Source organism: Thamnophis elegans, chromosome 3 (genome assembly GCF_009769535.1).
Source record: "Thamnophis elegans isolate rThaEle1 chromosome 3, rThaEle1.pri, whole genome shotgun sequence".
Lineage (NCBI taxonomy): Eukaryota > Metazoa > Chordata > Lepidosauria > Squamata > Colubridae > Thamnophis > Thamnophis elegans.
The window spans coordinates 105,217,705-105,242,758 of record NC_045543.1 but is presented as its reverse complement, the minus strand read 5'-3'; the positions used below and the strand labels follow the sequence as shown (position 1 = coordinate 105,242,758).

The 25,054-nt window shown below is 35.2% G+C and overlaps 1 protein-coding gene across 1 annotated transcript in view; it reads left to right on the top strand.

Moving 5' to 3' along the window:
- Positions 1-3,762: 3,762 nt before the first annotated feature.
- Positions 3,763-25,054, top strand: part of RHOBTB3 (Rho related BTB domain containing 3) — a 35,452-nt gene continuing 14,160 nt past the window's right edge. Inside the window, exons 1-7 of the mRNA XM_032214374.1 lie at positions 3,763-4,191; positions 4,401-4,626; positions 7,825-8,017; positions 16,125-16,276; positions 18,426-18,537; positions 20,318-20,683; positions 23,214-23,326. Of these exons, the coding sequence (XP_032070265.1) occupies positions 4,190-4,191; positions 4,401-4,626; positions 7,825-8,017; positions 16,125-16,276; positions 18,426-18,537; positions 20,318-20,683; positions 23,214-23,326 (1,164 nt within the window). The 5' untranslated portion in view covers positions 3,763-4,189. The remainder of the gene's footprint in view (positions 4,192-4,400; positions 4,627-7,824; positions 8,018-16,124; positions 16,277-18,425; positions 18,538-20,317; positions 20,684-23,213; positions 23,327-25,054) is intronic.

The following is a 25,054-nucleotide window of genomic DNA, read 5'->3' as shown; positions in this document are numbered from 1 at the left end:
GGGGGCAACGCGGACGACGAGCGAGGCCGCGGTGGCTGCCTTGCTCGCTGACCGCCGCATTTGACCCCTGCACCTCATCGCGGGGGGAAGCAGCCTTTGAGGAAACGCTGCTGGCCGAGCTTTATTGCTAAATCATTTATACGGTACCTGACTGACGTGGGAAGCATCGAACGTTTTTCCCTACCCTCCGTGTCGTGGGAATAGCTGAGAATCCCTATTGTCGCCGTCCCATTTACCGAGGCCGCATCTTCCCATCTCTCCCCTAAAGGGGAACATGTATGGGATGGAGTTTACATATATTAAAACACGTTCTGTATATTAAAAATAACAAGAAAATAAAGCTTTACATATGTACTCTTAAAAAAAAATCCCGATAGAATTTCCTAAGGCTGTTTTTCTCTTTTCAGTAGACTTTCTTTGAGACGTACCTTCTTAATACACATGAATCTAAACACTACAGAAATATGCTGTATTTGGAAATAGGAAAGAAAAAAATTCCAGTTCAATTTTTCTTTTTGAAACAATGGAAGTGGAACAGTGACTCATTTCTATCTAAAGTATTTCACCTACCATAAAGAAAAAGGTTGCTGGTAGTCAGGCTACATAAGAATTATTATTATCACCATTAATAATAATCAGCTTCATCTTCCCTAAGTAAAGTCACAGGAAAAAATCATTTCTATTACTCTAATTTATCTGATGGGATTACCTTGTAGTCAACGTTAAAAGCCACTGGCACTCATTATTTTCTGGCATGGAGGGACGGAAGGAGGAAGGGACAGAGCCTAGCAATCACTTTCCCATTAAAATCTAATTAATGAAAAGCATCTTGCCCAATAAAACTTCCCTAACTTTACATCAATAATATTCATTGTATACAAGTCATTCTTCAGGTCATCTGCAACAAATTAGGGACACAATTCTGCAATAAACAATGTCAGAGATACCAGATTTTGAATGAAGAGATTTAAAATGAAATGAAGCAGCACTGCTTGTGATTCAGACATTGACATTTTGTGCCTTCCATTTTTTGTATTTCAAAATATTTCTTTATTTCAAAGTATCCTCTTTAATTATAAACAGTACCGTAGTTAATAAACATGCTACTAGTAGATTTGTTTTAGAATTATGTACAATTCCTATTTTTATAAGAGCTCTCAAGTTATTTTTATATTCAAACAAAGAAAATAAAAAATTGCTATTTTTTCCATAAATTTAATTTTATCATATAAAATCTGAAATAACTTTCTTTAAAAAATGCTTTGTGGTCCTTAAAGTTCTGTCTACTAATTTTGCTGTGACAAGAGAGAAACCTTGAGTTCCATTTTAACATCTTGCTTTATCACTGTAATATAGTCCCTGAGAGAGATCACGATGTTCGTTTATGTCATAAATCTATATTCCAGGGTGGAATATTATCTCAAATTTATTATCAGGCCACAGTGGGTAGTTAAAATAATAGATCTTGTTATGACACTTATTTTTATTACTGAATTATCGGGAAAAAATAATGTGCATGTTTAGGCTTTCATTTTATGTGCTTTTTTTGAGTATAGCTTGACTCCCTTATATCTTATATAAAACATTTATAATAAATACTAAGCTATAGATAGTCCATGTTTAGCAACTACCGGTAATTCATTTAGCAACTGTTCACAACTGAACAATGATGAAAAAATAACTTTACAACCAGTTCTTGCATTTATGACTTGGTTTATAAAGCAAGATTGAAGTAAAATAAGTTTTGTCACAGTTTCACTTAGTGACCATTTAACTCAAGATCTGGTTAATTATGGTTGTAAAACTACTTATACAACAATAAAGGGTATCAGGTTAGACAGATTTATAGCAGTTAATATACATTACTAAGGGAAAAACCTTAATTTAAATAATTTACATTGATTTATATTAGAAATTCATACAGTTTTGAGCAGACATACATATTAATATTTTAATAAAACAATGATTTGCACAAACAATTTTAATTTTATTGTTTCTAATGTCTTAGAATACTAATAAGAGTTTATAATATTTTGGGACACTAGGCCGTGTGTGTTTTTCAGTGCTAGGTTCTAACTGCATATCTTTGTTCGTTCTGTCTACAATACATGCAAACATACAAACAAACATGCAGCTTAAGGCTGTGATTTTTTTTTAACTTTGCAGAGCATTTTCTTGTCTCTAGGAAATTACACATCCCATTATGGTGAATACAAAGATGACTAAGTTTACTTATATAACATTCCCTGCCTGCAACATCAACTAGAACGTGCATGTCAAATTGTTAGCCAAAGACACATAGGAGGGAGCCTAAGCCTCCTTAGAGCTTTGACAGTTGCCCAATAGCAGAATTGGCACAGTTAACTCCCAATTCCAATTGGGTTAAATGGAAAGAAAAATAAATAAATAAAAGGACCTAAGTACTGAAATAGCAAATAAAGATATATTTCTTTGACTGTCTGAATTCACAGGGGATATGAACTATAATAATGATAGCTCACATGCAGGTTTTTGGCTCCATTTGAGGATATTTGTATGTGTGCCCAAACTTTCCAGAATCCTTTGGGACTATTTAGTGTATAAAACAGTGTTTTCCCAGAACTGTTTTTTCCAAAAGTGGGACAAAAAACAAAAACTACTGTGAATCATCTTTAATTGGAGTTATTTTATTATTAACATTTATTTTATTAGAATTCCAGGTCCTTTAATCAAAAATACAATTCCTCCCTTAATTCCTCATGTTATGTTTCTGCCCTGCAACAGTCAGTATACATTGCATATTCTTAGTATTTACTGGGCTGTTTTGAGTTACCAGATTTTCTCCTCTACATTTGTTTTTGTACTTTGCAACCCCAAATTTGCCAGTACTTACCTCTTGGGCTAAAGAATGCCTCTTTGGTTGCACAATGACAGTAGGTTAAATAATACCTTTGCTATGCATACTATGCTAAATTCATTAAATTAAGCAAGTTGTTTTCTGAATAACATATTTGAAATTTTTGAAAATAAATAAATTTAAAATACATTTTTATATAATATAAAGTTACTGCAAACCTAACTTGTTTTACATTTCAAGGCTGAATAACTACACTTTAGCAATTGGGGGGGGGGATGAAATAATGTTGCATACTTTCCCCTCATTTTAGCAATACAGATTTCACTACTATATTCAGAATATAGGAAAAGGTCTTTTCCTCTGTATTTCATGTAAACTCCAGAGTTTGTAATTGAAACATTCCTTCAGGAGTTTTATTGACAATGATATTTCTATAATATTATTAATTTATAGAAGCACCCAGGACAGGGAAAATGTTGAAATTAAAATGCTCATTTTTTCTTCTTCAAAATGACATTTTTTTTCAACTGATCACAAAAAATGAGGAAATGAGAAAATCATTGCAAACTTTTTGAAAAATACATCCAACAGATTATTTTAAGATTAAGTAAAAATTAATGTTAGCCTGATCATAACTGATCAGGTTAACTGATCATAAACAGCTCAATGTGAAATCTGTCAGGTTCTGTATTCCTACTGTTTTAAAAACTGCTACTGTCTTGCTACTGCCTAGTGGAAGGTATTTAAAATTGGGGACATTTCTTTTCTAGAATGTTGACATTTCTCTTAACTTGATCTGCCTGACTTCTTGCATATGGCAACTCTGGAAGTGGATTGGCTGCCAGTGAGCTCATGGATTTATTATGCATCTCTTTTCAGCAGCAGCAATATATCACGAAGTCGCCTTCTGTTCAGTGAGATGCTACCCTTCCCAAAGCTGTAGTTTATGTGTGTGGGTTTCGTCTGATTGTATCAGGCTTTGCAGAAATATAGAGCGCTCTTCCTTTTGCGGATGTTAATATTCTTTGTTGGTAGCGTATACTGACGTCACGAGGCAATGGCTGAGCTTGAGGCTTGTAGTTGCTGAGTTTATGTGCTAATTTCATTTTCAGCACAGCAAGCAAGCAAGCAAGCTATTGTCACGGAGCTAACCCTCTTTCTGGTTTACAGAGACAAGATTGCTCAACAAGACATGAACGGAAACTCCCCAGAGCTACCGCGATTGCGACTAGGTGAATGAAAGACCCTCAGGAAATGGAGGAAGAATAAATTCAAACGGCTCTGGATTTGTAATGCAAGCAGCTTTTGTGGAGTTCCAAGGAAATTTGCTTTCGTGCTTCTGGATTTAAAATCATGTATGTGGATTATTATTGTTTGTTCCTTTAGCGTTAGGAATCCGCTAAAATCATATCTGTGCGTCTGTGTTTATATCAATGTACACCGGTCTGGGTTTATTTTTAAAAATATATATAATTTGGTTTTCCTCTTTTCCCCGCCCTATATTTTCTTAATTTTGTTTTAGTAAATGTTTAATTCAACATATTGAAATGTTATTTATTTGTAGGTCTGTTCACATTGTAGCCTTTGGGAATGAAAGAGATGGATTTTCTGAGGATGATCAGCAGAAGAGTTTGATATGGACCTATCTTGGGAGAAGTGCTTTAGTTTCAGAGACTGACAGTAATTTGTTACTAAACTCTGCCAGTTACCTTAGAAATCCTGCATTCACCGAGTATCAAGCTTGTGTGTTTGGAAATGTCAGATTGGTGGTACATGACTGTCCTCTCTGGGTAAGAGAATGTAATAAAAAAAAGTTATAGATCAATTTTAAACATATTTATTTTGAAGTACCTAAGTATCATAGTATTCCATTAGGCTTATTTCACTGCAATCACATGCAGAATTGTAGTTTTACTATAATCTGGGCCAAGTGCTAAAATAATATTCACCCCTTAATATGTTGAATTGGATAAAAAAGAGTGAATCTTTTACAGATTGCTCCCCGTCAAATACATTTTGGGGTATCTCATAAGCTTAAAATATAAAAAGTATTTTTATTCCTATATTGAAACAGTTTTTTGTCATAGAATAAAACTTTTTACTGAAACCAATAGAATATAATATGTTTTTTCAATATTAACTTTTAATTTGGATCATTTCTAAAAGCAAATTGTTTAACTTTCAGCTTAGAATATTATTTATACTGCATGAATGTAAACTTGTAAAAATTGACTGTTGTTTTTCTTAATCATGCAAAAAATAGCTTTCAGTTATGTTTCTGATGTTAGTATTAGAATTCCTATCGGCAACTACCTAGATTCATATCTTTATGTGAGATTTTGAGTGATTTATATGGATGTGAATAAATAGCTTGTAGTTTAAATTTTAAATACAAGAAATAAATCCCGTATCTGAAAAAAGCAGAGAGCTACATTTCTATGAAAGGCTATCAATATTGTCAGATGATATTGGTAGTATATTCCTTACAAGTGAAATGCTGCTTATCTTAGTTATTGGTGATAGATAACATATTTTAATAGGATCCATCCCCTGAAACGATCTGATAGTTGTGGACCATATTCCTAGAGTTTAAATTTTAAATGATAAAACAATCCTTTATAATGTAAACGATAGGCTTCCAATCTGTGACCGAAAGAGGTTAAGAGGAATATTAGGGTGAGTGTATTTTTAGAATACCAGGACACAGCAGAAGTAATCACTATATGCAGGGTGGCCTGGAAAACTAAGAAAGTAAGCTAAACAAGATGAGACAGTTCTTATCATTCACCACAGTGTTGTTTTTCACACTGTTATTACTGACATTATTGAATAGTAGAATTATATAACACTACAGTATTATAACCACTGCAGTTATCTGAGCCAAAAGGATTTCTTTTATAGAAGTTTCACTTATGATGAGGGTTTCCTGTCTGGAGATGGGACAGGTTTAAAAGCTAATTAATACAAAGAATTAGTTAAAATACTTTTGCTTGAAGAGACATGCTCAAAACCACTTTTTCTAATTTATTTGGATGATCATATCTAGGACCTACCTTTACTGGATCGATACTCAGCTTCAGTCCACCCTTTCCCTCCCCCTTCCATGAAATGTGTTATATATGAAATATGCATAGATAACTTTGGGGGGGAATCTATTTAGTGCTCAAGACTTCTAATGAGACAGAAGAGTGATTGGGGCACATTTGAAGGTAATTGTCTGTACCAAGTAATTAGGAAAACATGACCTAAGTTTACATACTAACTTTAAATTCATACATTTACATGCAAACACAGATAATTGAAGATTATTGATCCTGGTGATCCTGTATTTTTGTCTCAAAAGTGCATTTCAACCATTAGTTACGTATGTCTTATATAAGACTTCAGAAATAAACTGCATCTGAGATTAACTTTTTATGGAGGTCACTATTTTGCAGCAGTTTGTAAAGTGTTCTACATATATATAAATCAGACATCACTTGTGGTATTTACGATGTTAATTTGTACTCAGATGGAATGTTTGCTATTTTCTAATTATTCTAGTCCCACCCCATAATTTTTGCCTGTATGTGAATAAGGATCTCTGAATCTTTGAAATAGAGAGACAATATCTAGGAATATCTGTCATTGGTTGAGCAATATCTTGCATGTGTAAAAATCTAGGAATTTCATTCCTAATGGATAATTTGTTAGGTTCAAAATGTGGATTGAGAAATGTATACAGTCCATCATATTCATGGTGTAAAACTTCTGAATATTCATCATGTCAAACTACATTATGTCAGTTCAATTTTGTTATTCCTACGGTCTATTCTGTGTCTTCTCTTAATATTGTTCCTGCATAACTTTTGTCTTTCTTTTCCATTCCTTCTCCACTCGCAGGTACTCCTCATACCTCTGAACATTCTGAACTTAGTCTATGTTCTCTTTTTTCTCAGTTACTTAAAAATATTGGATAATCTAATTGAGTTTTCAAATTGTGTGATTTCTGAAGTCCTTTGAATTGTGATACTACAAAAAAGTGCAGAAAATTCACTCATAGTAGGCCTAAAGTTTTCATCAGCTGACAATAAGGGCATCGGGCTGACCTTTCATTTCTAAAGTAGTGAGCTTCCCAGAATGTCACGGGGGAAAAACAGTTAAACTTCAATTTCTTATAAGAATAAATGTATCATGATTCTAACTTGAACTTTAAAAGCATTATAAAGATTGTAATAAAAGATGGAGTGATCAAGGGGTACAATGGTATTTGTAAATGATGGGAAAATGTAGGAAAACTTAAGCTGGCACAGTCAGTATCTCAGAAAAAGTATTTCTAATTGCCCTTGTAAAATGTTTTGTTTAGTTAGCTATTTGCTCTTCAATCATTAAAGGAGGTTGGAACAACCTTAAAAAAAAAGAACTGTTTTTGTTAGGAATTTTAGCAATTGATTTCTAATAGTTTTACTGATCTTCAGAAATGAAGAACTAGTGACAGTTATTTACGGTATCTAGTAAATCAAGGTCAGGGTTTTCAGTTATACCTTTTCCTTAATTTCCAGTAAGAATAACATTTTAAAAGTCAAATGCTTCTGCTTTCAAAATGTATTAGTACTGCACCAATAACTGATATTGCTATAATTAATTGAAATGAGTGAGTGGTAGTTTTGATGGATGTATTTTGTATATAAAATGTATCAATAATTGAATAGAAACTTTATCTTAATATTTAGACAGCTGGATTGGAAATCCTTTACAGCCATGAACTGTTAGTTTCATCACCCTATGTATACAAACTCATAACTGTAAAAAAGACTTATTAACATAAAGTTTGCTGCAGGCGAGACATAGAAAGCAAGATGGTTTGAACAAATTGATTTATTGCGGACATCTTAAAGAAATGTATCCTAAGTTTTAGTAAACTTTCAATTATTATACAGTTGTGTGCTCTGATCTCTTGATCAATAAAAAAGGGAATTTAGCTCCATCTTTTTGTTTTGTATATATAGGATATTTTTGAAAGTGACTGGTACACATCTCGGAACCTCATTGGAGAAGCAGATATCATTGTGATTAAATATTCTGTAAATGACAAATCTTCATTTCAAGAAGTTAAAGATATTTATGCACCACTGATAAAGAAAACACTTAGTCACTGTTCAGTTCCAGTTATAATTTCTGCTGTTGGTGCAAGACAAAACGGTATGTGCTAGAAGTCATGTTATAAAAAGCTGAGATATCAGTATTATGCTAAGTGTTGGATGAATCATGATGAAAAAGCTTTGTTATTAGATCACTCATGATAAAGTTAATACTTCTTAGAACTGAACTTAATATTCTACCTTTTGAAAGAGAAAAAAATAAGAATAACCTGGAACAGTATCATCCTATACAGGTAGATCTTGACTTATAACAGTTCATTTAGTTGATGTTCAAAGTTATAATGGCACAGAAAAATGTGACTTATGACCATTTTTCACACTTATGACATTACAGTATCCCCATGGTTACATGATCAAAATTCAGATGCTTGGCAACTGGTTCATATTTATGATAGTTGCAGTGTCCTGGGGTCACGTGATTCCCTTTTGCGACTTTTTGACAAGCAAAATCAAAGGGGAACCCAGATGCATGTAACAACCATGTTAGTAACAACTGCAGTGATTCACTTAACAATGGTGGCAAAAAAAGTTGTAAAATTGGGCAAAACTCACTTAAATGTTTCACTTAGCAACATAAATTTTGAGCTCAGTTGTGGTCGTAACTCGAGGACTACCTGTATGCTCATTTTAAAAACCATCTAAAAGCATTAGCAGATTTCTGAGTTAGAATGTTAAAGAATTGAAGGATGTGATTCTTTGAACATTTACTTGGTACAACTATGAACAGCAGATTTTTCCAGGACAGTATCACTTTTCCATAGAGGTATATGACTAATTACAATTAATGATGGAAAGATGACAAAGTGTCATGATGCAAAGTCTATTGTATCATATTTGATTATTGTCATAATATTTAAGTCATAGGATTTGTGATATGATGTTTTGGCATTTCATATTTTCACTTGCCTCCTTGTGAGCACCTGCGTGCCTTTCTGAACTTGAGAAGGAACAAAACTAGCATAACTTCAGTGATTCCTAAACTCATAGTAGATTAGGCATGCTAAAGAATCACATAATTTTGTAATTGTGAGAGAAGGTTTTCTAAGTAATGTGTGTATAAATTAACAGTTTGTGTGGTGCGTTGAGTATTTGATCATAAAACATATTTGGCAGTTAAGCTTCTTCATAATATTGTTTAATGATTTTAGACAATATTTATGTGAAGTTATACAAATTGTCCTTGATTTACAATTGCAATTGGGATCTGGATTTTGGTCGCTAAGCAGTGCCCTTGTAAAGCACAACTGCATCACTCAGAGGTGGCAAATCCTACAGTCTGAGTTACTATTGTTAATCAAATTTTATTATCATTAAGCAAGGCAACTTCCTTGGCTTAAGTCAGTGGGGAAACTGACAGGAAGTTGTAAGTCCCAGGCCGGCAGGCATGTCAGTGGCTACTGCTGGGTTTGGGAGAAAGCAAGATGACACATGGGGATGCGAAGGAGAAATTGTGAGGGTTGTGGAGAGTTTGCAAGAGGGCATGTGAGAGGTGTTATGGAGGTTGGAGAGTGAGGGGATGTGTGAGGCAAGGATTGGGGAGGGTGCGTGAGGGTATAGCAAGGGTTTGGGGAGGATGTGAGGGAATCCCTGAGAGGTGCAAACAGAGAGTCAGTTTGTTTGGTGAAAAACTTTATCTCTATCTAATATTACATGATAACCAGCACTAAATGACAATGATACAAAAGTAAGCAAATCCAAGTCAATTCTAACCAAGTTAACACCATCACTCATATATATATACCATTACCCCAACCAGCTCCATCCACAACTCCACCCAGATGACACTCAATCACCATCACGAATCACCATGACCCACACCCTCAGCCACACCCCCACTCAGTGTCATCATAGCCTCCTTCTTGGTTAGCTGCATCCAAGCAGAAGAGTTACGTCAGAGTAGGCTGTTGCACCCGAGTAGAAGAGTTACTTTTGAGGAGGCAGTTACACCCAAGTAGAAGAGTTACTCTGCAGAGTGGTGAGGGAAGCCTTACAGAGCCACATGCAGCTACAGGTTCCTCCAACATCAGAGAGTCAACATCAACGTGGCAACGTTGGTGGCGTGTAAGAATGACCGAGCAAGTGTGGCGATGGACGGGCTCCTTCCCTGAATGGCAGCCCAAGGGCTGACGTTGGGTTGGAAGGATGCACGAGAGTGTGGTGAGGGCCCAGGTCATGCGTTGTCACCATGATGTCACGTGACGTATCGCAACTCCCCCCCCTTTTGCTAAACTGCGTGTGGACATGGTTAGTGTGTGATACATCCGGCCTGAGGGCCGCTAGTTTGATACCTCTGGTGTAAAGGAATGTGCAAGAGGTGAGGTGTGAGTTGGAGGGGGTGCAAGAGATTACATGAGAGGTTTGGTTTGGGCAGGGGAGGGGAGGGGAGGGTGCGCAACAGTTAGGGTGCACAAGAGGGGTAAGTTGGGGAGGTTGAATGGTGTGTGTCAGAAGCATGAGTAAGAGATTGGGGTGTGGGTTGGGGAGGATGCGCAAGGCATGTGAGTGCCAGTATGGCATGAGAGGCTGTGTGTGTGTGTGTGTGTGTTTGTGTGTGTGTGTGTGTGTAGATTTACCCCAGCAACCTGCGGTCTTTCCTGCTGATTTCCCCACTAACTTCCTGGGGAAGCGGGCAAGGAAGATTGCAAATGATTGTAGATTGTAGAAGTTTATTTATATGCCGCCCTTTTCCCTGGGGGGACTCAGGGCGGCTCACAACCCAAGGGGGAGGGGGAGACAAACTTTTAACATATAAGACAATACATAATTAAAAACACAACATTCATACCATTCGGGCGGGTTACAGTCTTAGCCCCAGGCCTGACGGGATAGCCAGATTCTGAGGGCTGTGCGGAAGGTCTGGAGGGTGGTGAGGGTACGAATCTCCACGGGGAGATCGTTCCATAGGGTCGGAGCTGCCACCGAGAAGGCTCTCCTCCGTGTAGTTGCCAGTCGGCATTGACCGGCAGATGGAACTCGGAGGAGCCTAATCGATGAGATCTAATAGGTCGCGTGGAGGTAATTGGCAGTAGGCGGTCTCTCAAGTACCCAGATCCACTACCATGTAGGGCTTTATGGGTGACAAGTAGCACCTTGATAATCATGTGATAATTATATTATACAACTGGATGTATCAACTGATTGCCAAGCACCTAGATTGGGATTATATTACCATGGGGGTGCTGGGATGCCAGACTTAATCTTACCTCATTTTTGATCAGGTAATTTTCTTAATAGATTATGGAAATTCTGTAGTCATTATGTATCTTGACTTTCAACAGAAGAATTCAAAACATGCTGTTTAGCAATGTAGTTACATATGGCTATACACTTGGTTCAAAATTGTACTCAGGGAATGCTTATCGGTGCTACTACTGAATACAATATTGAGCAGGTGCTATACGGATCAATCCTAGGTCTGGTATTTTTAGTATTTTTCTAAATAAGTTTAAGAGATGGATGGGATTCCTATCAGATTTATAGATGTCACAAAATTAGCTAGGATAGCTAAAATATTAGCAACACCATTGAACGTGATCAAAATAGGTTAGAAAACTAGGCTGGAAGTAACAAAATGAACTTTAGTACAAAGTTCTTAGGAAGGGAATATCAAATGTGCAGGAGAACATAAGGCATGTATGTACTGTATATATGAGGAAGCAGTGTAATGTGGATGCAAAGAAAATAAGTGCAATTTTAGACTGCATTAGTAGAAGTATAATGCCCAAATAATGCAATCTTTCCATTTATTTTGCTTTAGTCAGACCCACCTCATATTACCCTCAGTTCTGAACATTTACTTAGAAGAAAAATTCAGAGAAATTGTGACGTTAGGAGAATGATATTGAGGATGATCATGGGACTATGAAGTACTATGGTATGAAGACAGTTCTAAGGAGCTGGGTATGCTTAAAATGATGATAAGGAGGATACAATCTCCAAATATATAAAATGGTGTCAGAAAGAATTCAGGGCAGAAAGATACATTCTGACTTAATTAGAAAAATTTTTCTAAGAGTGAGAACAGTTTAACAGTAGAACCAATTCCTCAGATAAGTGGCAGTCTCCAGAGTGGTATTGACTTACCTTCCCTGCTGGTTCGCAAATGTGAGCATGCTTGTGTACACATATGTGCATGCACTCCACCTTCCGCACATGCGCTGTAGAGTGGGGGTGGGTGGGCAGGGCCACCCATGATTTCTGCCACTGGTTTGGGTGAACCGGTCAGAACTGGCAGAATTCCACCTCTGGTAGTCTCCCCTTTGTTGTGTGTGTTAGTGGAGGTAAGTTAACTAATTGCTCGGGGTGTTTTCATCGGATTACAGGACTGAATTTGACTGCTTAAAAATACACTCCAATTTTGTAATTTGGGATTTCAAATTTCAAGTGGTAATATTTCTCAAAAAAAATCTTTTGTTTGATAATCATATGCAAGGGCGTGCTTTTTTATTACATTGCTGTATATTGTAGCTTTTTTTTTAGGGAAGAAAAAATAAAGCGCTTTCAGATTTGGAAGAAAAAACAGCTTTGCACTGTGATGAAATTGTATTGACAGTACAAAGAAAAATATCACAGTACCAGAGTCGCATTAAAAATAAAAAGACTTCACTTATTTAATATCTGATTTAGAATGAAAATTTACTATGAAGTAAATCCTAATCACTAGTACTTCTGAAGAATAACAATGTGGATGTGCTAATAGGTGTATTTATAGATATAACTAGAAATATTGTTTAAACTGTTGCTGTTGTCCTACATGGACATAATTTATTTATGGTGATAAGCTGATTGAAATAATTAGTTATTTATAATGTGATTTACCACTGTTAATAGATGAGAATTTCTTCCTTTTGTTTGAAGGATTATCAAGTAGAATTCATTTGCAGTTTATTAAAATAAGTGGATACAGAGCTAATTTTGAGTGTACTATGAAGAGGTGTACAATTATACATTTTAAAAAGCATTTAAGTTAATCTTAAATCTTAATAATTTTATGAATACACACACACAAACACACACATGAATAATTGCTTGTTCACTTGTAAGAATATCTTTCTTCCAGAGAATATTTATTCAGTCTGCAAGGCTTATTGACTCCCTAGCAATAAATATTGAATACTCTTGTAATATTATATTAACCACAATACCTTTGCTGAGTGATAGCTTTCAGTTTAGAATTCTCCTTATTGTGTTCGATAGCCTATTCACTTAGAACTATAATTCATATTTGAAAGTTTTCATTAGCTGAAAATTTAAATGAAAAAGGATGATTATTTCTGTGTGACGCAGATAATATTTCAGTAAAATGAACTGTGTTTTTTTAAAGAAGCAAGAACTTTCAATATTAATAATAAACTAGTAGAATATCTGTTGCATGTATTGATACATATGTATTTTTATTTTATTATTATTATTTAGGTTATAATCCTGTTTGAGAGTGAATTTAATTGAACAAGAAGGGTCTACTTCTGAAAAGACATATTGTCTGTCTGTCTATCTATCTGTCTATGTGTCTGTCTGTCTATCTATCTATATCTATATCTATATCTATCTATATCTATATCTATCTATCTATCTATCTATCTATCTATCTATCTATCTATCTATCTATCTATCTATAGCTAGCTATCTCATTTATATGCTTGTCCACCCCACAAGAATGACTCTGGGATATGTACAACAATTAGTTAAAACAAATACATAAAAACAATCATTATTAAAAGTATAAAACAGTCATCATTAAAAAAACACTGCACAGGAAAAAGTGAATCACCCACAGTGATGGAGCTATCATAAGATTTCACTCGTTTCCTGAGACCCCAGTCCTATTGACAAAGAGAAGGCTCGCCAAGCGTAAGTCCCTTGAGGATATAACCTGCAATATGCCTTCTATCAGACCTAATAGATTGCGCAGGTATAAATTTGAAGAAGCAGTCCATCAGATAATCCAAACCATGAAGGGCTTTAAAGGTTAAAACCAACATTGTAAATTGGACTGGAAGCAAACTGGCAACCAATGTAGCTTACAGAACATAAAAGTGTACTTTTCTAATAACATACACAACTGTGCACACCACTGCATTTTGTATTAGTTGAAACTTCTATATATTCTTCAAGGGAAGCCCCATTCATAGGATCATAGTCATAGGCTTGGATCTAGAAAGAACCTTGGGTAAGCAATAAAATCACAAAAAGTCTAATTGAGTCAAATTTCCAGTACTTCCTATAGCCTTTGTGTTCTTTCAGCCAATTGGAGAGTGGGGAGAGAACCAGCTAAAAGCAAAGTTCAGATGTCTTTTGCCATCAAGTAATTTACTGGATAAATGCTCTCTGTCTTGACTTGTATCTAGTAATAACTTCCAAAGACACCCTTGTAATTTCTTTAATCCCATCCACAAACCTTTTCGGCTATCTCTTCCTTCTCCTTATGTCAGCATTGCCACACATAATATTTTTTTGAGCAATTATCCACTCACATCGTATGTTAAAGTATGTGGTTTCCACTTATTGCTTATCAACTCAAGAGAACAGTCTTTATAGCATTTGGTCTGGGATTGATTAGTTTTTTTCTCACAGTTTATCAGTATTTTTTTCCAGAATTATAATTCAAAGATGCCTCATTTTTTTTACACTTTTTCTCAAAAACCAGCTTTTAATAATCTGAAACTAATCTCTTGGGAAAAGATAATAAATGGATATTTCTTTGATTTTCATTTCTGTCTTCCTTGTTTTTTAAAAAAAAATATTGTGATTTTATGGCTGGAATCTTAAAAGAACATGACTGAGGGGTTATTGGTGTTCTCTAGACTTGGTTGTTTTCTTGTACATTTCATTACCAAACTAGCTAACATTTGTTTGTTTGTTTGTTTGTTTGTTTATTAGTATGTACAAGATAGCAGGTATAAGTATGAACAAAGGTAATGAATTCAAATAAATGGGGACAGTAGGACAGGGACAGTAGGCACGCTGGTACACTTAGGCACCCACCCCTCCCTTTACGGACCTCTTAGGAATGGGTGAGGTCCATGGTAGAGAGTCTAAGGTAGACAGTTGGTAGACAGTTGAAACTGTGAGGGTTTGAGGCTGTAACAACAGAATCTGGTAGGGCATTCTAGGCACTGACCACTGTTGCTGAAGTCGTATTTTCTGCAATAGAGTTTGGAGAGGTTTACCTTGAGTTTGTATCGATTGTTTGCCTATATATTATTGAGGTTGAAGCTGAAGAAGTCGTTGACAGGTAGCAGACAACATCCTACCTGTCAAGAGTTGTCACACTCCTTACTGGCAATTAAAGATGTTACCTAGTTTGAAAACAACCGAGGTCAGAGAATACCAAGAACCCCTTATTTCAACCCTAGTTTGATTAATGAAACATCTGCAAGAAATACTGAGGACTCCTCATTTCAACCCTGCGCTACAAATATTCTCTGTTTCAGCAGTACAATTCTCTGTGAATGTCAGAGAACCTTAAGTGCTCCATCCAATATTATTCCAAAAAATACATAAACTTTTCAGACCCAGTTTGGGGAATTACAGAAGGCTCTGGGAAAGAAAACAAAAACTGTTGCAGAAGTGAACTTTATTTAGCGCGCGCGCGCGCACACACACACACACTTCATTTGTTGTAATAATATATAGTTAAATAATAGCCATGATAGTTTCTCATATTCAGGTTAAAGTAATCCAAAAGGAGACCAGGAATGAGATTTCGATCTCTTAGGAAAAAAAGGTTTTCCCCCTACAGTACAAGAAGAGTAATTTTAGTATAGTAAATCATATTTGTATTCAGGTGGGAAGCGATTCATCATAGAAAACTTCGATGCAATTGCTTTTCAGATAAATCTAAGTAGCATGAAGTAATTTAAAGATATATATATATATATATATATATATATATATATATATATATATATATATATATATATATATATATATATATAGAGAGAGAGAGAGAGAGAGAGAGAGAGAGAGAAATAGTATCTAATAATAACAGTTCAAGTTAAAATAATTATATAATTTTTTGTCCACATCCGTTCCTTAGGGGTATAATACTGCATGGTTTAAAGAATAACTAACATGTTAGAGTTTAGAATCATTGAATAAGAACCAGTGTATTGAAACTATTTTGCACGAATTGTTTCTTTTCACAGAAGTCCCCTGCACTTGCCCTTTGTGTATCTCAGACAGAGGTAGCTGTGTTACAGCTTCTGAAGGTGTTCAACTTGCTAAAGAACTAGGAGCCACTTATTTGGAACTGCATAGCCTCAATGATTTTTACATAGGAAAATATTTTGGTGGGGTGGTAAGTATAATGTGTTAAGATAAAAGTCTTTCCCGTTTTTCTTTTGAGTTTGCAAAATTCAGATCAGATGTTAGTGGGGACAACTGTGAAACTATGTGACACAAAATCAGGGTCCATGCTTTTATAAGTCAGTCTTTTGCAAATTGGCATCCTCCAGATACATTTGGATTGAAACTTTCAATTCTCACCAAATCTCAGCAATTCTCCCCAACATTTTTGCTGAAAAGTGCAATCCTACTACCTCAGAAGGTTGATAATTTGTGGAGAGCTGATTTAAAATTTTATTACTTCAGTATATGTAGTCCAAACTATTTTTATAATTATAAATTATGTAACAGAAATATGTTTAATATTTTTTCTCAATACGCTGCAGTATCTTATAGAAAGAGGGAGTAATAGTCATGTGACAGAAATCAGTGTAGACATTCTAGCCACAATTGTTATATTTAATATTCTAAAATACATTTTTAAAAGAATAGCATGAGGTACTTAAGAATTTAATAACCTGAAGTTACTATTCTAGATCAGTGTCATCACATCATGCGGGGTCTACAGGGAAGACAGCTAATTCATTTCTATTAATAAATTCAGTTGATCATTGGCTAAATAAATATTAGATGTTGTAAATATAATCACCATTAAATTAATTTGACTTAGAGAAATAAACTCAGTCATAAAATAAATGGCATTTACAAATGAATTAATTTCTTAAAATATAAACAATGGTTCTTAAATTATTTCTGAGAAATAATATATGCTGCTACTAGTAGAATCACTAATCTTAATTTGGAAGTTGCAATATCACTTAGCATTAGACTTATATACTGCTCCATAGTGCTTTACGGCACCCTCTGGATGGTTTACAATATCAGCATATTGCCCTCAACAATCTGGGTACTCATTTTACCAACCTTGGAAGAATGGAAGGCTGAGTCAACCTTGAACTGATCAAGATCAACCTCCAGACTGTGGGCAGAGTCTGCCAGCAGTACTGCATTCTAACTACTATGCCATCAACTTTGTTGATTCAGCAGATTTAAAAAGGGGCTTCAATGCGTGTGAATTTTTCACATCAAAAAAATAGGGTAATCAATAATCTAGAATAATAAGGAAAGTTATTCTAGATGTATTCCTCAAACTATTTTTAAAAAAAGCATGAGGGATCATCACTTGTAAAGTGTGCTAATTATATTTTTATGTAAACACATGGTATCTCTCATTTATAAAACAAATAGTTGCAACATTTCTAAGTGCTGGTAAAATAAAAATGAAATAGTTTTTATTGCCACTTTAAACACATATCTCTTATATAATGTCATGTAACTATTATTACATTTAAATCTCACACAAAAATTCTGTGAAGTGTTAAATATTATTTGTGAAAACATACTCTGAGGATAAGCATATTAATACCCCACTTGCACTAATTTTAGGGCTATCTTTCCTTATAAATCACAAGTTAATTATTCCTAATTCTGTCACAAGGCTAAATCAATACTAAACATGGCTTTCATTACACATGTGACTTTGGATCTTTAGAGCATACAAAAATTTTTATATATCTTTTATAAAAGTATAATTTTATAAATTGTATAAATTTCTTATTTGTTATAATGAACTTTTACTATTTTATTATGGTGGTCTTAGAAAGTTGTGTTATTAAATCTGGAAGAAAAATGTAGACCTTACCATACAGTATGTCATTCTGCCTACCTGTTGCAATGAACGGTAAGGGCAGCACAGACTGTCACCTCAGGTTAACTGTGATTATTTGCTGTTTGTCTCTTGTTCTCTCAGTGGCAATTTAAGCTGGGCATTTATGTGATTTCAGAGAAAATGAAATTACATGATTTGGTCCAAGAAGAAGGATTTTTACACTATAAAAATAGTTTCTAACACTTTCAGTACACTACAGTCAGCTGCATTTTTGTTACAGATATATAATCTCGTTAGATTACTTTCTGCTGGTTTTAGTGAGAATTAAACAGTTTTTAAGCAGGATTGCAAACTATTTATATCCAGAGCATTTAGGAAAGTTTAGATTAACACAACAGTAGTAATTAGAAATACTTGGATAACACTGATCAATTGCATCTTCTTAAATAAGTTTTATTACGAAATTTAGTGATACATTTTTGTTTGATTTTAGCTGGAATATTTTATGATACAAAGCTTGAATCAGAAATCATCTGAAAAAATGAAGAAAAGGAAGAAAAGCCATAAATGTCATGGAGTTAAGCCACCTCAGCTTGATCAGCCAGGTGCCTTCCAATATCTGTTGCAGTGGATTGTATAATGTTGTAATTTACAGAGCTCATGAGATTAGTATTTAAAATTGTATTTCCTAATGGAATCTCCAACATTTCTGGGCCAGAGAGAACATTTGGAAATTTGTCATGATCAATGCAGCATTACGAAGTGACTTTCATCAGAGGAGCTGATTCTTAAAATAATTGCTGCCATAAATATAAAAAATAAAATATAATAAAATATAAAATATCACATTCACCAAAACAACAAGTTGTAAGTTGAGGATTATCTGTAGGGTTTGTCCTTTCCTTCTTTTTTTCTTGAAGATGGACAGGAGTGCTTTAAAACAAAATGCTTGTCTTTAAGGATATCATATACCATCCTTATTCTATGGTTTATAATTCCAGAAGCATTCAGAAGAATAAATGGTAACAGGATGGAAACTAGAACATCCATTTGAATGCCCCCCCCCCCCCTTTAAAATAATAATATTGTACAGAGTCTTCATCAGTGTGTGGATAATTGTGTCAGGATACGGGCATGTTTCCCATCAATTACATAGGGCATAATGTTCTCTGATTATATAAAATATAGGAAGAAGTTGATGTAGAATTTTTAATGGTGACCTTTCAGGTCCAGATAATGCTGACAGAAATTTACTACTGACGTAAAGTAATCCATGAATTATGAGCAGATAATTATTATTTTATGTTTCATTTCATTTCCCAATATAAATTGGACATCTCAAAATGCTCTTTATTTTTCAGGATAAGCGTAGAATGTCTGATTACCAAATTGCAAAATAATAAGTTGGTATCGTATGCCATTTTCTGTCCACTCATCTCAATTTTAAAGAATCTAGTACAGGCAGTTGCCAGGATTGACTTGAAGGTCTATGGAGATTCTTAGTCACCCAGGTCATGGTTGTCCCAAAGGTGTTTTTTTGAAAAACAACTGGACTTCGTTTTTCCTTGAAGATGTTTCACTTCTCCTCCAGAAAGAAGTTTCCTTCTTGGATGAGAAGCGAAATGTCTTCAAGGAAAAACAAAGTCCAGTTGCCTTTTGAAAAAGCACCTTTGGGACGACTAACTTGATGGCACAAAGACTGACTTGAAGGCACAAAAAAAAGAGATGTTGTTATCTGATTTTTATGTCCAAAATATTATCTAGAATGGGATTGGTACAAAGAAGTGGTCTTAGATCTTTCCTTTTGTACAGGATTGAGCAATCCTTTTGTGCCTGGTAGTAGCATAGATTATAATGGGTGAAATAATGAGGCAAACTGAGCAGAGTCCAAGAACATGTCTTTATTATAATAAACCATTAATTGAAATATTATGAAATAATTCATAATTATTCTGTGCTTGAAATTATTTAAATTTGTTGAAATAACATTTCATATTATGAAATACTATTTCAACAAATCATGTAGTTCTATATATTTTTGTAACCTGGATATTCCAAGCCTACTATTTAGGAGCAGAATTGCCTTACTTAAAAAATCCTCATAAAGCTCTTTTTTATGAGACAAACTGAGTTGTGAAACAACCACATTTTAACTTAGTGTTTATACTGTATGAAAGCAGCCAGCCTTGTGAGCTGCATATGTAAAATGGGGAGATAGACAAATGATAAAAGCAGTCACCCTATTCTAAGACAAGACAATCTTATTTTATGTGGGAAAGAGCAGAGTTTCAACTGTGATAATTTTATGAACAATGATTTTATGAATTCTTTTCTAATATATTCTCACTCTCTCTCTCCCTCCCTCCCTCTGTCTCTCTTGCTTAGAAAAAATGCCTATCTTAAAAGGCGAAGCCTCACATTATGATTCTGATTTACATAACTTGTTGTTCTGCTGCCAGTGTGTTGATGTGATATTTTACTCTGAAGACATGAAGGAGGTAGCAAAAGCACACAGGATTGTTTTATGCTCTATTAGCCATGTCTTCATGTTGCTTTTTAATGTGAAGAACCCAACTGACATTCAGGATCCTTCTATCATTAGAACTGCTCAGTCTCTCTTTGCAGCCTCTCAGGAAACTCTGTTTCCCATATTAAAACATGGCACATCATGTGGTTCACCAGTAAGAGTCATTGTTAAAGACTCATTCTTCTCTTCTTGTTTGACAGATATTCTGCACTTCATTTATTCAGGTATCCTCTTACAATAGTTCCAGCTGTTTATTGTCTGTTAACAAGGAAGAGGTTACTTACTGCCAGCGGAGTACATATTATTTTATTAATATGGAAGCCTATGCATTTTGAGTTAGTGTATACTTTGACAGTATCCCTTCAGAGTACATGTGGAGACATGTGTTCCTAGTCCACCAAACTATTTGAGAGAAGTCCATTTAAAAAAATATTCTTATAAAAAGCTTTTTTATTGTAGGGTTGTTTCTGTAAGCACACAGATCTCCCACCAACTTCCACTTACATGCTTATTAGGTTTATTCCCTAAGTTGGGAGCCCATGTTTTCCAAGAGGTCTGTGTATGCATCAGAAGAAGAGTATAGAAATACAAAATACTATGATACTAAAGATATCTGGATGAACACGTGGGGATAGGTTTTTTTCAATGTATGATAAGCTGCTACAGAACAAAAATGTTTTCTCTCTACTGCCAAATCCAGAAAGGAGGTTTATAACTATATGGGACCACAGCCATCTGAATGCCAGTCATATTATAGAGGACTTTCAGCAGACTTTGAAGAATATCAATAGTGTTTTCTATTTTCTTTGATCATTTAAAAGTCAGTAGGCAATCCATAACCCATTGGGCTATCGTAGAGATATTTCCTTACCAGATTCCTTAATGCCTTCAACAGTGGCAGATGTTCTAATGTACTGAAACATTCTTAAAAATTCAGGGAGCTATTCAGAGATGTATCTGCCTTGAAAGTACCTCATGTTGAACTGTATGGCACAATGAAACACAAGAAGTTGATCACAGGAAATATTTTATGACATTTTGTATTATGTCATAAAACGTTTTATGATCATTTTATGTCATAAAGTGCTTTATAACATTTGTTGTGGCTGAGTCCAAGATTCTGGAAGTTATCCCATTTGAGATACTTTGGTTAAAAGAATGTTGCTCATTGGTCATTGTTTCAGAGATATTTCTTACCTAAATACAGAAACAGAATGATGAAGGACAAAATCCTAGTTTAATGAAAGTAGTCAGCTGAAGGAACTTCTATGGCAGGATTCTGGCTGGCTGGAAAACAAGTTTTGACTTATTACTGGCTTAGCTGCAATATAAGTGAAAGTCATAGGAAACTCATTTGGGGCTGGGGTTTAGAAAAATTGTAGTTCTGTGTTCCAATTGGAAACAACCTGTGTCACCCCTTTTCCTGGACCCTGAGCTATTTTTTCAGTTATTTAATGTACAGTCCTGGTACAAACAATTAAAATACAAAACACTGAGCACAGAAGTCCTATTTACAGCAGAAACTAAGTATAACTAGATTACATTTAGATCCTTCAGTTTAAACTGTTATTACTAAAGCACAGAATGTTCTAAAAACATAGTATTTTCCCAGTTTTCTACTTCTTTGAAGCTTGGGAAGATTCTATGGCATCTGGAAAAGTTCCTATATAGAGATAAACCACATTTATGCACCATTCAAAAGAAACAACAAAAAGGAGAAGAAGCAAACAAAAGGATCAGCATGCATCTTCTGTAGTAACCACCATCCAGATAACCCGGGATTAACCCCAGGCAAACAATCAAGCAGAAAACAATCGATGAACTATTAATGAAAACATAGGTACTTCTTGAGTAATGTTCATTTAGTGGTACTGAAAAAGTGACATCATCATTTTTTCACACTTACAACTGTTGCAGCATTCCCATGATCATCTGGCCAACATTCAGACGCTTGGCAACTGACTATATTTATAACAAGTGTAATATTCTGAGATCGTGTGATTATCTTTTGTGATCGTCTGACAAACAAAGCCAATGGGAAAGTCAGATTCACTTAGCAACCATGTTAGTAACTTAATAATTGCTGTGAGTCATTTAACAATTGAGGCAAGAATGGTTCTAAATTTATTTAACAACTGTCTCACTTAGCAAAAGAAATTATGGTTTCAATTGTGAAGACTACATGTATCCCATCCCCACAAATACTGACAAGGTCACTTAGTGTATATAAACAGGCAGCAAACCTCCCATTCATAACATTGATCATGTTACTTAGTTGGGTAATGAAACTTAGAGCTTAGAGAAGCTTAGAGAGCTCCAAGGACTCCACAGATCTTATGCTGTATGTACACTATTGTCCTGTTGGTTTATTTCTCTTCTCTCCTTTTTGTGTAGAGTAGAGGTGAAGGCTTTTGTTTTCCTTTTTCAGCCAAGGGAAAGAAACGATGTTTTCCTCCTATTATGAGTATCTGAATTGGCAGGAAAGAAGATAATTGCTGCTTCTAAATAAAATTATGGCAGGGTGGTAGTGCACAATATCAGTGAAATTTCTATGGGTGAATGGGTAAAATTTGCCTTTTATTAGATTCAGCGAAAGACAATGCAGTGGAATCTATAAAAATTAAATACTGTTTGCACAGGGTTGCAATCATTAAGGGAGCTCATACACACATCTGATTGGTATCTTGATTGATAATTTGTGCTAAAAGTGATGTCCTGTATGCCATTTTAAAAGTACTTGTTTCATATCTTTAGGTGCTTTCCAATGGGACCTATTGGAAGAGCACATTAAAAAGAAACTGAAGAATTCAGGGGATGTTGAGCTTGTTCTTGAGAGAGTAAAATGTATCTTGAAAATTCCAGGAAAGGCAAGTTGAAATCTTATTTTTATTATAAGTAAAAGATATAAAGAGATTTTTATTCTTCAGACATGAGGCTAATATTTATTTATAAAAAGTATTAATTCATTAATTAATTAATTCAATCTATACAAAAAAGGCTGTATGTATGTATGTATGTATGTATGTATGTATGTTCCAGCGTTGAGCAATTTCAACCACACTTGGTACACAGATGACTTACTCTCTGGAGAAAAATACTGTGAGGGTAAGACACCCCAGCACCCCTCAAGAGTGTGTGTGTTCTGTTAAGATGCAGCGTGTTGTGCCTTTTTTTATGTTTCAAGTTTTTTATTTTTATATTTTTTTATCAAAATGTCAATTCAATGCATGAATAGTGTGGCACCTGAGTGTCATATATTCTAACACAAATAAATCAAGTTAATCATAATCCTTGTGTTCAATCCGTTTATATATTTCTAATAATAATGCATACTTATATTATAGTCTCATTATTCAACATTTTTTCTTGTCATTACTTTCGTTTTGTCATATAAAAAAGAGTGAGAGAAAAGAAAGCCTGTTGTGCCTTTAAATGGCTTCTACTGTACTGCTGTAAAATGGCTTCTACTGTACAGTGCAGTGGAGTTGCCATGGTACTTCACAGTACTCCACAAGAGGGCTCCCTCTAGTAAGGGGAAAATAAAAATTAGAAATTACGCCACTGGGGACACAGGGAAAACATTTTAAACTAATTTAATTGTCACAGAAATCAGGGCTCAGGGAGAAGTTGCTCTTGCAGGGCTCACAGTACTCCACAAGGGGCCTCCTTTGGTAGGGGGGTTGGACAAAAGGTAAAATATTTAGTGATCTTGGGTTGGGTTGCAAAAGTAAGTTGCATGAGTATATGTTAATTATCTTTCTGGGACCACATATCCATCTGTCTGTCTGTCTGTCTGTCTGTCTGTCTGTCTCTCTACCTATCTATCTATCATCTATCTATCTAGGAAGGCATGGAAGGGGGAAGGGAGAGGGCAGGGATGATGGGCATGGGAGTGTGATGGGTTTCAAATTTTTTAGAACCTATTCTGTAGGTTTGGCCTGTTTTGTGGGAGTGGATGTGACCGGGTGGGAGTGGCTCGGTGATCATGTGACCGGGTGGGAGTAGCTTGGCAGTCATGTGACTGAGTGGGAGCAGCTTGGCAGTTATGTGACCGGGTGGGAGTAGCTTGGCAGTCATGTGACTGGGTGGGAATGACCAAGTTGATGTCACTGAATTCTTTGCCCAAAAGAATGACCTACAAAAAGAAGATATAAAAAAAGGAAATTTATTATTTTGTTCACTTACTACTTAAATAAGAATAAAATAAGTACACAAAACAATAAAACAGCTACTTACAGAGGAAATATGGCTGTCTTTGTTGGTCTTCAACATTACTGACCACATTACACACACACTTCCATCCCCTCTGCCTCTTCCCTCTCCCTGGATTCACTCAGACATTTCTAAAATTCACAGCCAGTGCACACACAAGACATTTTTAAAACCCACAGCCTGTGCACAGCACACACACTTCCAGCCCCTCTGCCTCTTCCCTCTTCCTGGATTCACTCAGACGTTTTTAAGACTCACATGCCCTGCACAGCGCACATACTTCTAGCCCCTCTGCCTCTTCTCTCTTCCTGGATTCACTCAGACATTTTTAAAACTCACAGCCTGCGCACAGCACACACTCTTCCAGCCCCTCTGCTTCTTCC